At 41.2% G+C, this 12434-nt stretch overlaps 1 protein-coding gene across 1 annotated transcript; it reads left to right on the top strand.

Moving 5' to 3' along the window:
- Window positions 1–1198: 1198 nt before the first annotated feature.
- LOC138909251 (uncharacterized) lies at window positions 1199–1585 on the top strand. The gene has a single exon (XM_070200437.1). The coding sequence runs from the start codon at window positions 1199–1201 to the stop codon at window positions 1583–1585; it is 387 nt and encodes a 128-aa protein (XP_070056538.1).
- Window positions 1586–12434: the final 10849 nt, after the last annotated feature.

The following is a 12434-nucleotide window of genomic DNA, read 5'->3' as shown; positions in this document are numbered from 1 at the left end:
TTTTTATTTTCTTTTTTCTAGGGCCGATCGTAATAGGTAAAGAAAAAAAAATTAGCTTGCCTTCCCTATACTTTCAAGGTCACGTTTCAAAGTTTCAATTAACGAAAATAAAGAAAATATATTATTATGCTGTCATTTAAATTAGCGACACATATACCCCAAAGAAAATTAATTAATTGATTCAATATTGAACCAACTCCATTAAAATTTTAATCACTTTCCAATTCATTTGGCAAATACAAATATGAAAAGATCAAATATAAATTATATTACATTGTTGGAAATCAATTGTCTCATTCTCTCATCTCTCAGGAAGAATCGAAAAGAGAAAGGTTTGAGCTCAAAGATGAAAAGGGAAAGACAAAGGTTTCGGACAAAACAAAGAGTTCATACTTATATCTAGATCACATATTAAAGGAGCAGACACGTGGCTTCATCTCAGAGCACAAAGTCACACATAAGCAATTAAATCCTAGTCGTTCAAGCTATGTACATGGTGCATTAAATCCTATCCGTTCAAACAATGATCATCACAGTTGTGCCAAATTATCTTCTCTAGAAGCTTCTCACTTAGGTAAAGAATTTGGCACGTATGAGAGAATCAAAATCAGTTAGTCTGTTAAAATGTAGGACATATATAATTGGTATAACTGTATAGCTATTTACATTCCTTTTGTATTTTCTCTTTCTATACAAACTTGTATAAATACATAGCATTGTACAATGATCAAATACACATAAATATACATAAAATTCTCCCAATCTTCTCTGAATTCTAACATGGTATCAAAGCACTAAATTTTCTGATTTTCTTTTACTCACTGCCCTTCATTCTCATTTCATTTCATCATGTCAATTGCATCTGTTTCTGAGAATTCTACAGAAACAACTTCAATAGGAGAAAATGAAACAGTAATTGATCCAACCCATCCTTCTTTCCTTCATGCTTCTGATGCACCAGGGATGGTACTGGTGAACCCTCCGTTTAATGGACGTGGGTATGTAGGTTGGAGTAGATCCATTCTCATCTCTCTTTCAGCCAAAAATAAATTGGGCTTCATTGATGGTCACATCTCGGCTATTGAACTCACTCACCAAGAACATTGCTGACAGTGTTCTGTACTCCAAAACAACAAAGGGTCTCTAGACTGGCTAGGAACACAATTTTGGACAACCAAATGGTGCTAAGTTGTATCACATGCAAAAGGAATTAACTGATTTAGTGCAGGGATCAGATGATACTGTAGGGTATTTTACCAAGTTAAAGTGTTTATGGGATGAGCTTGACACACTGAACACTAATGTTCACTGCTCTTATAACTACAACTGTGGCGGAAAACAAAAAATGAATCAATTCAAAGATGATGACAGACTCATTCAATTCCTTATGGTATTGAATGAAACTTATACACAAGCAAGGAGTAACATACTGATGATCAATCCTCTGCCAACTATCAGCCATGCTTATTCCCTACTAATACAAGATGAAAATCAGAGAGATGTGCATGCACCTTCTACATTTCCTAGAGATGGATCTCTTTTCATGGCAGGAAAGCAGGCACCATTTACTCAGTCCAACTTCTAGTAGAAAGTTGGTAACAACAAGGGAAATCCAAACTACAAAGGAAAGAAGAACAATCAGATATGTTCCTATTACAAGATGACTAACCATACTATTCAGAATTGCTATAGGCTTATAGGTTTCTCGCCTGATTTTAAATTCACCAAATCCAAGAAGTTTCAAGGACTTATAAGAAGTAATGTTGCTAATGCACATGATGAATCAGAAGTGATGCAACCTAATCCCACTGAAGGACCACAGTTTGCTCAAAAACTATTTTCAGATCAGTTCACATAGTTGGTTAGTCTTCCCAATCAGATTTAAGTGGGACAGTCAAACTCTTCTGAGATCAATGCCAACTCTGTTGCTGGTATATTTTTCACCAACTCTAATTCCACTTATTCAGTTTAAAATTCCAATTTCAGCTCCTGGATAATAGATTCAGGAGCTTCTGAACACATGTGTTTTAATCCTGCCTCTTTTTTGTCTTTATTACCATTATCTATCCCTTTAATTGTCAAGTTACCTAATTCTTCTAAAGTAAGAGTCACTCACACAGGGAAAGTATCTTTGTTCCCAGGGATTATCTTAGACAATATACTATATGTTCCTTGTTTCAGATATAATCTACTCTCTGTTCATAAACTTTGCAAGGTTTTCAGATGTATCTTAGCATTCACTTCTTGTGGGTGTATTATGCATGGCCCTCACATGAAGAGCCCTTAAGTTTTTGGTGAAGCTAAGGGAGGTCTTTATCTATTGGAGCCTAGTATTCATTCTAAAAATCGGTCTTCTTTGAATGTTGCTTTACTTTCACAAAAATGTTGTCCTAGTTATGTCTCAGTTTTAGCTTCCTTACCAATAAGAACATAATCTGATGTAAAACTCGCGCATGTTAGGTTGGGGATTTTGCCTTTCAATGCAATGAAATACAACAGTTCTATTTTGTTTTTGTCCAATTCTATTTATGCTTGTGATATATGTCCTTTAGCTAGGCAATCTAAATTATCTTTTCCAACTAGTCATATTAAATCTAAACATATCTTTGATCTAATTCATATTGATACTTGGGGACCCTACAAGGTTCCTACTTACATGTAACGACCCGACCGGTCGTTTTAAATATTTTAACCATGTTCTTCTATTTACTGCTCAATTTATACGTTACAGTTATTTTATGACTTATCGGGTTAGTTGGTTCGGGTCCGAAAAGAATTTGGAGTGAAATGAGACACTTAGCCTCATAATTAAAAATTTTAAGTTAAAAAAATAATCGGATGTGGACTTATGTGTACACGACCTCGGATTTGAATTTTGATGATTCCAATAGCTCCATATGGTAATTTTGGACTTACGAACGTGTTCGAAAAACTTTTTGGATGTCCATATTGAAATTAGGCTTGAAATGGCGAAAGTAGCATTTTTGGGAAGTTTGATCGGGGGTTGATTTTTTGATATCGGGGTCAGAATCCGATTCTGAAAATTGTAATACCTAAGTTATATCATTTATAACTTGTGTGCAAAATTTGGGGTCAATCAGACTTGATTTGATAGGTTCAAGTATCGTTTGTGGAAACTTGAAATTTCAAAGTTCATTAGGCTTGAATTGGGGTATGATTCGTGATTTTAGCGTTGTTTGAGGTGATTTGAGGGTTCGAATAAGTTCATATGATATTATGAGACTTTACGGTATGTTTGGTTGAGGTCCCGAGGGTCTCGGGTGAGTTTCGAATTGTTAACAGATCAATTTTGGACTTGGCATTCCAGCCGAAGAATGCTGGTTTTCTGTCACTGGTTTCCTTCTACGTGATCGCATGAGAAGGTCCGCGATCGCGTAGGCTTGATGAGGTAGTGTTGATTTTAGCTATGCAATCGCGTGAGGTCAACCGCGATCGCGTAGGTTGGGCTAGTCTGTGCTACGCGAACGCATGTGAGAGGCCGCGTTCGCACAGGGGAACATGAAAGGAAGCTGGGCCACGCGTTTGCTCTATGTGATCGCGTGAAGAGGGATGCGATCGCGTATAGATAGGATCTTGTGCATCGCGATCGTGTGAAGACAACCGCGATCGTGTAAGGTCTTTTCTGGGTAGTGAAAAATTGTACTTCACGATCGCGTGTGTTTGTCCGCGATCGCGTAGAGCAAATGTCTGGGCAGAGAGTTTAAGTTTTGAAAATGGGACTTCATCCCATTTTTCATTTTTGACGGATTTGAGCTCGGGAAGAAGCCGGTTTTGGGAGTTTTTCAAGAAAAATAATGGGGTAAGTGTTCTTAACTCAATATTGGTTAAATTACCCGAATTCATGGTTGCTTTTATCATTTATTGGGTGAATTAAGTTGGAAAATTTAGAAAACCTTCTTGGTTTAAGTTGAAGATTTGAGGGTCGAGTTGTGGTCAGATTTTGGTAAAATTGGTATGGTTAGACTCGTGGTTGAATGGGCTTTTGGATTTTGTAACTTTTGTCGGGTTCCGAGACATGGGCCCCACGGGCGATTGTTGAGCTAAATTTTGGATTTTTATGAAAAATTAGCATTTTCTTATGGAATTAATTCCAATAAATTTTATTAACTGAATCGAATTATTTGTGGCTAGATTCGAGGCGTTTGGAGGCCAATTCACGAGGAAAAGCCATTGCAGAATAAAGAATTTTACGGTTTGAGGTAAGTAACAGTTTTAAATTTGGTACTGAGGGTATGAAATCCCGGATTATTGGATTATGTGAGTATTCTTTAGGTGACGGGCGTGTGGGCGTGCACCGTGGGAATTGGGACTTGATCCATTTGGTGAAACTGTAAAGTTGTATAACTTGTTGCTAGCTATATGCTCTCTATGTGTTATAGAGATTTGACTGCAAATTATATTATAAACCATGTTTAGGCTACATGTTGATACTGTTGGGACCCACAGAGGTCGTGTACATGTTGAACTATCTGCTTAATTGTTGTTTTATACTCAGTCACAGTTTACTTGTTTATTTAATCTCAGTCTCTATTGTTCATTATTGATGCATCATATCATTGTTGTTTGGGCTGATTTCATGATTATTGAGAGCCCAGGAGACTGAAGAGATTTGTGACTGAGTGAGGTCGAGGTCTTGATTGTGAGATATAATATTATAGCACGTGAGTTGTCCATACAGGATATTATAGCACGTGTGTTGTCAGTGCAGCACGTGAGTTGGCCGTGCGGAACCATATATTGATACTATAGCATGTGAGTTGTCCGTGCAGCACGTGAGTTGGCCGTGCGAATCCAGATATTGATACTATGGCACGTGAGTTGTCCGTGCAGCACGTGAGTTGGCCGTGCAGATTATAGTGCTTCGGCTATAAGAGCCCCTCCGGAATCTATACACCCCTAGTGAGCGAGGATACCCATTGAGTGCGAGTGCTGGGGGCTGAGAGCCGAGTGGTTGAGCTGTTGTGACGAGTTGAGTATCTGTTGCCTGAGAAATTGTACTTGCTTTTAATTTGTTGTTGCACTTAGTTGCAATCTTTCATTGATGTGAAATTGTCTAAAAGATTTTATATCCGGATTATATGAACTTGAACTGTATAAAACTGATTTGACTTAAACTTTTGGAATTGAAAGCATGTCTACTCTCTAATGGATTTACTGAAAATAAACTATAACTGTGCAGCTCGTTATTATCTTTAATTCTTTATTTATTATTGTTACTTGGTGAGTTGGTTGTACTCATACTACACCATGCACTTCGTGTGCAGATCCAGGTGTTTCCGGACATAGCGGGTGTTGATTCTCTCGCACAGTTAATTTTTCGGAGATTCAGAGGTAGCTGCCGTGTTTTGCAGACCTTGTCTCTCTTTCCCTATCTCCTTATTACTGTATTTGGCCTCAGATTATCATAGACCGTATTTTCCATACTTGTATTCATATTAGATGCTCATGTACTCAGTGACACCAGGTTTTGGGGAGTGTTCGTATCAGTATTTGTGGGATTTTGTATTGTATTTAAATATTATATTTTCAAACTTAAAGAGAAATTATGGTTTATGGAAATTATCGGCTTGCCTAGTATTGAGATAGGCGCCATCACGACAGGTTGGGATTTTAGGTCATGACAAGTTAGTATCAGAGCCTAGGTTACATAGGTCTCACGAGTCATGAGTAGGTTTAGTAGAGTCTTGCGGATCGGTACACAGACGTCTGTACTTATCTTCGAGAGGTTGCAGAACCCTTAGGAAATTTCACTTTCTTGTATTCTGTCGTGCAAATTTGTTGATTCCGGAAATTAAATTCATGTTATTCTATCCTCTCACAGATGGTGAGGACACGTACTACCGGATCGGACAGTCAGCCACCAGTTAGGGCCGCGAGAGGCCAGGTTCGTTGTAAAGGTCGGGGCTGAGGTAGAGGTCGAGGTGTAGCTCGTACCACAACTGGACCCGCACCTGTAGTATCACCAGTTGCTCCAGGTCAAAAGCAGATTCCAGATATAGTTGAGCCGACAGGACCAGCTCAGGCACCAGTTGTGCCCATTGAGATTCCAGGCCTTCAGGAGACTTTAGCCCAGATATTGGCAGCTTGCACTAGTCTTGTTCAGGTAGTTTCGGCTCAGGCCGTACCTGCCACTTCTCAGGCCGGGGGAGGTACTCATACCCCTGTTGACCGTACTCCAGACCAGGTAGTATAGGGACTTCAGATATCGGGGGCACTACCAGCCCAGCCGGTTATGGCTGCTCAGGCCCCGGTAGTTCCTGTTATGGCAGATGATGAGTAAAGGAGACTTGAGAGATTTGAGAGGCTTTGACCTCTATCATTTAGCGGTACTGAGTCAGAGGATGCTCGGGGTTTTCTGGATAGGTGTCAGCGGATGCTTCGGACAACGGATATTCTGGAGACTAGTGGGGTCTCATTCACTACTTTTTAGTTTTCTGGGGTTGCCTTCAGATGGTGGGAGGCTTATGAGAGGCACAGTCCAGTTGGTGCAGTACCACTTACATGGCAGTAATTCTCCGTTCTCGTTTTGGAGAAGTTTATGCCGCAGTCTCGCCGAGAGAAGCTGCGCAGACAGTTTGAGCAGTTACATCAAGATGGCACGTCTGTGACGCAGTATGAGATGAGATTTTTTTAGTTGGCTCGTCACGTAGTTTGGTTGGTTCCCATTTATAGGGAGAGGATTAAGAGGTTCATTGATGGCCTCACATATCAGTTGCGGTTACTTATGACTAGGGAGAGGATATCTGGTGCTACTTTTGATGAGGTAGTTGACATTGCTCGGCAGATAGAGATGGTTCTTAGTCAGGAACGTGAAGAGAGGCAGGCTAAGAAGTCTCGTGGTCCAGGTGATTATAACGGTGTTCCTTCAGGGGGTCAATTTTACCGCGGTAGGGGTCGTTCTTACATGCACGCTCACGCGGGTCGTCCAACTCATCGTGGTGCATCAGCTAGCCACAGTTCTTACAGTGCTCACTCAGGCCAGTCTTCATTCAGTGCACCACCAGCATAGAGTTCACATCATGCCTTGTCCGCTCAGGCTTCTACATATAATTCCTCGGGTTATCAGGAGCAGAAGTTCTGTCAGAGGAGGGGTTGTTTCGAGTGCGGAGAATTTGGTCATTTCAAGAGAGAGTGTCTTAGGTTGTTGACTGGGGCTCCACAACAGAGTCCTCGACTGATTGCACCAGTACCAGCAGTTACACCACCCACCCACCCAGCTCGGGGTAGGGGTCAGGCAGCTAGGGGCGCCCAAGAGGGAGAGGCCAATCAGGTGGCGGTCAGACCCGATTCTATACTTTTCCTGCTAGGCCAGATGTTGTTGCCTCAGATGCAGTGATCACAGGTATTGTTTCAGTGTGCCATAGAGAGGCTTCTATATTATTTGACCCTGGTTCCACTTATTCATATGTATCATCGTATTTTGCTCATTATCTAAACATGCCCTATGAGTCCTTAGTTTCACATGTTCGTGTATCTATACCGGTAGGCGATATTATTACTATGGACCGTGTGTATTGGTCGTATGTGGTAACTATTGGGGAACTGGAGACTAGAGTTGATCTCTTATTACTCGGTATGGTTGATTTCGATATAATCCTGGGAATGGATTAGTTGTCTCTATATCATGCTATTATGGACTGTCATGCAAAAATCGTGACGTTGACGATGCTGGGGTTGCCAAAGGTTGAATGGAGAGGTTCTATAGAATTTGTTCCTAGCAGGGTAATTTCTTATTTGAAGGCCCAACGTATGGTTGGAAAGGGATGTTTGTCATATTTGGCCTTTGTGAGAGATGTTGATGCTGATACTCCTATTATTGATTCAGTACCGGTTGTGCGAGACTTTCCAGATGTATTTCCTACAGGCCTACAGGGTATGTCACCCGATAGGGATATTGATTCGGTACTGACTTGGTGCAGGGCACTCAGCCCATTTCTATTTCTCTGTATCGTATGTCACCAGTTGAGTTAAAAGAATTAAAAGAGCAACTTCAGGAACTCCTTGAAAGAGGGTTTATTAGGCCTGGTGTGTCACCTTGGAGTGCACCGGTTCTGTTTATGAAGAAGAAAGATGGTACTATGCGGATGTGCATTGATTATAGGCAGTTGAACAAGGTTACAATCAAGAATAAATATCATTTGCCGCGTATTGATGACTTATTTGACCAGCTTCAGGGAGCGAGGGTGTTCTCCAAAATTTGAGATCGGGGTATCATCAGTTGAAAATTCGGGATTCGTATATTCTAAAGACGGCATTCAGAACTCGTTATGGTCACTATGAATTTCTTGTGATGTCATTTGGGCTAACCAATGCCCCAACAACATTTTATGCATTTGATGAATAGTGTATTCTAGCCATATCTTGATTTATTTGCCGTAGTATTTATTGATGATATTCTGGTGTACTCACGTATCCAGGAGGGGCATGGACAACACTTGGGTATTGTATTAAAGAGGCTGAGAGAGGAGAGACTTTATGCCAAATTCTCTAAGTGTGAGTTCTGTCTTAATTCAGTGGCATTCTTGGGACATATAGTGTCCAGTGAAGGAATTAAGGTGGATCCGAAGAAAATAGAGGCAGTTCAGAGTTGGTCCAGACCATCTTCAGTTACTGATATTCGGAGTTTTCTCGGCTTGGCCGGTTATTAACATCGCTTCGTGGAGGATTTCTTGTCTATTGCATCACCTATGAATAAATTGACCCAGAAAGGTGCCACGTTCAGGTGGTCAGATGAGTGTGAGGAGAGCTTTCAGAAGCTCAAGACAGCTTTGACTGCAGCTTCAGTATTGGTCTTCCCTACAGGTTCAGAGTCTTATACTGTGTATTGTGACGCTTCTCGTATTGGTCTCGGCGCAGTACTTATGCAAGACGACAAGGTGATTTCCTATGCATACAGACAATTAAAGGCACATGAGAAGAATTATCCAGTCCATGACTTTGAGTTAGCAGCTATTGTTCATGCCTTAAAATTTTGGCGGCATTACTTGTACGGTGTCCAATGTGAGGTATATACCGATCATCGAAGTCTACAATATTTATTTAAATAGAAGGTTCTTAATTTGCGGCAGCGTATGTGGTTAGAGTTACTTAAGGATTATGATACCACCATTCTCTATCATCCCAGAAAGGCCAATGTAGTAGCCGGTGCCTTTAGTCGTAAGGCAGAGAGTTTGGGCAACTTAGCATACTTACCGGTAGCAGAGAGGCCTTTAGCATTAGATGTTCAGGCCTTGGCCAACCAGTTTGTTAGATTAGATGTTTCCAAGCCGAATCGAGTTTTGGCTTGTGTGGTTTCTCGGTCTTCTTTATATGATCTCATCAGAGAGCGTCAGTATGATGATCCACATCTGCTTGTCCTTAAGGACACGGTTCAGCACGGTGATGCCAATGAAGTCACTATTGGCGATGACGGTGTATTACTGATGCAGGGCAGGCTATGTATGCCTAATGTAGATGGTTTGCGTGAGTTGATTCTCCAGGAAGCTCACAATTTGCGGTACTCCATTCATCCAGATGTCGCGAAGATGTATCAGGATTTGAGGCAGCACTATTGGTGGAGGCAAATAAAGAAAGATATAATTGGGTTTGTAGCTCGGTGTCTAAATTGTCAACAGGTAAAGTACGAGCACCAGAGACTGGGTGAATTACTAGAGAGAATTGAAATTCCGGAGTGGAAGTGTGAGCGTATTACCATGGACTTCGTAGTTGGGCTCCCACATACTTTGAGAAAGTTTGATGATGTTTGGGTAATAGTAGATCGGTTGACCAAATCTGCGCATTTTATTCCAGTTGGTACTAATTATTCTTCGGAGCGGTTGGCTGGGATTTATATTCGCGAGATTGTTCGCCTACACGGTGTCCCAGTGTCCATCATTTCAGATCGGGGCACGCAGTTTACATCACAATTTTGGAGAGCAGTGCAACGAGAATTCGGCACACAGGTTCACTTGAGTACAACATTTCACCCTCAGACAGACGGACAATCCGAGCGTATTATTCAGATTTTGGAGGATATGTTACGCATTTGTGTCATTGATTTTGAGGGTTCTTGGGATCAATTTTTGCCACTCGCGGTGTTTGCTTACAATAACAGCTACCAGTCGAGTATTCAGATGGCTCTGTATAAGGCTTTGTATGGGAGACGGTGCCGGTCCCCGGTGGGTTGCTTTGAGCCAGGTGAGGCTAGGCTAATGGGTACTGATTTGGTTCAGGAAGCTTTGGAGAAAGTTAAATTGATTCAGGAGCGGCTTCGCACGGCACAGTCTAGACAAAAGAGTTATGCTGACAGGAAGGTTCGTGATGTTGTTCACACGGTTGGAGAGAAGGTTCTGCTCAAGATTTCACCCATGAAGGGTGTGTTGAGGTTCGGGAAAAAGGGCAAGTTGAGCCCTCGATATATTAGGCCTTTTGAGATACTTAAGAAAATTGGAGAGGCGGCTTATGAACTTGCTTTGCCACCTAGTATATCAGGTGTTCATCCAGTGTTCCATGTATCCATGCTCCGAAAGTATGTCGGGGATCCATCTCATATTCTGGATTTTAGTACAGTACAGTTGGACGATAATCTGACTTATGATGTGGAGCTGGTAGATATTTTAGACCGGTAGGTTCGAAAGCTGAGGTCAAAGAACATAGCATCGGTGAAGGTACAGTGGATAGGCCAGCCATTTGGAGAAGCTACTTGGGAAATTAAGCAGGAGATGCGGAGCAATTATCCACACTTATTTGAGACTCCATATATGATTCTAAACCCGTTCGAGGACGAACGTTTGTTTAAGAGAGGGAGAATGTAACGACCCGACCAGTCGTTTTGAATATTTTAACCTCATTTCCCCATTTACTGCTCAATTTATACGTTAAAGTTGTTTTATGACTTACTGGGTTAGTTGGTTCGGGTCCAAAAAGAATTCGGAGTGAAATGAGACACTTAGCCTCATAATTGAAAATTTTAAGTTAGAAAAGTGACCGGATGTGGACTTATATGTAAAAGACCTCGGATTTGAATTATGATGATTTCATTAGCTCCGTATGGTAGTTTTGGACTTAGGAGCGTGTCTGAATTTTTTTTGGAGGTCCGTAGTGGAATTAGGCTTGAAATGGCGAAAGTTGAATTTTTGGGAAGTTTGACCGGGGGGTTGACTTTTGATATCGGGGTCGGAATCCGATTTTGAAAATTGGAATACCTCTGTTATGTCATTTATGATTTGTGTGCAAAATTTGACGTCAATCAGACTTGATTTGATAGGTTCCGTCGTCGTTTGTGGAAACTTGAAATTTCAAAGTTCATTAGGCTTGACTTGGGGTATGATTTGTGGTTTTAGCGTTGTTTGAGATAATTTAAGGGTTCGAATAAGTTCGTATGATGTTATGGGACTTTACAGTATATTTGGTTGAGGTCCCGAGGGTCTCGGGTGAGTTTCGGATGGTTAACGGATCAATTTTGGACTTGGTATTCCAGCTGAAGAATGCTGGTTTTCTGTCACTAGTTTCCTTCTACGTGATCGCATGAGAAGGTCCGCGATCGCGTAGGCTTGATGAGGTAGTGTTGATTTTACCTATGCAATCGCGTAAGGTCAACCACGATTGTGTAGTTTGGGCTAGTCTGTGCTACGCGAATGCGTGTGAAAGGCTGCGTTCGCATAGGGGAACATGAGAGGAAGCTGGGCCACGCGTTTGCTCTATGCGATCGCGTGAAGAGGGATGCGATCGCATAGAGCTGGGATCTTGTACATCGCGATCACCTGAAGACAACCGCGATCGCGTAGGTTCTTTTCTGGGCAGTGGAAAATTGTGCTTCGCGATCGCGTGTGTTTGTCCGCAATAGCGTAGAGCAAATGTTTGGGCAGAGAGTTTAAGTTCTGAAAATGGGACTTCCATTTTTTACGGATTTGAGCTCGGGAAGAAGCGATTTTTGGGAGTTTTTCAAAAAAAATAATGGGGTAAGTGTTCTTAACTCAATATTGGTTAAATTACCCGAATTCATTGTTGTTTTTATCATTTATTGGGTGAATCAAGTTGGAAAATTTAGAAAACCCTCTTGGTTTAAGTTGAAGATTTGAGGGTCGAGTTGAGGTCGGATTTTGGTAAAATTGGTATGGTTAGACTCGTGGTTGAATGAATTTTTGGATTTTGTAACTTTTACTGGGTTCCGAGACGTGGGCCCCACGGGCGATTTTTGAGCTAAATTTCGGATTTTTATGAAAAATTACCATTCTCTTATGGAATTAATTCCAATAAATTTTATTCACTGAATCGAATTATTTGTGGCTAGATTCGAGACGTTTGGAGTCTAGTTCACGAGGAAAAGCCATTGTAGAATAAAGAATTTCACGGTTTGAGGTAAGTAACAGTTTTAAATCTGGTACTGAGGGTATGAAACCCCGAATTATTGGATTATGTGAGTATTCTGTAGG

The sequence above is a fragment of the Nicotiana tomentosiformis genome, chromosome 4 (assembly GCF_000390325.3).
Source record: "Nicotiana tomentosiformis chromosome 4, ASM39032v3, whole genome shotgun sequence".
Taxonomy (NCBI): Eukaryota; Viridiplantae; Streptophyta; class Magnoliopsida; order Solanales; family Solanaceae; genus Nicotiana; species Nicotiana tomentosiformis.
This window is presented reverse-complemented; position numbering and strand designations above follow the sequence as displayed.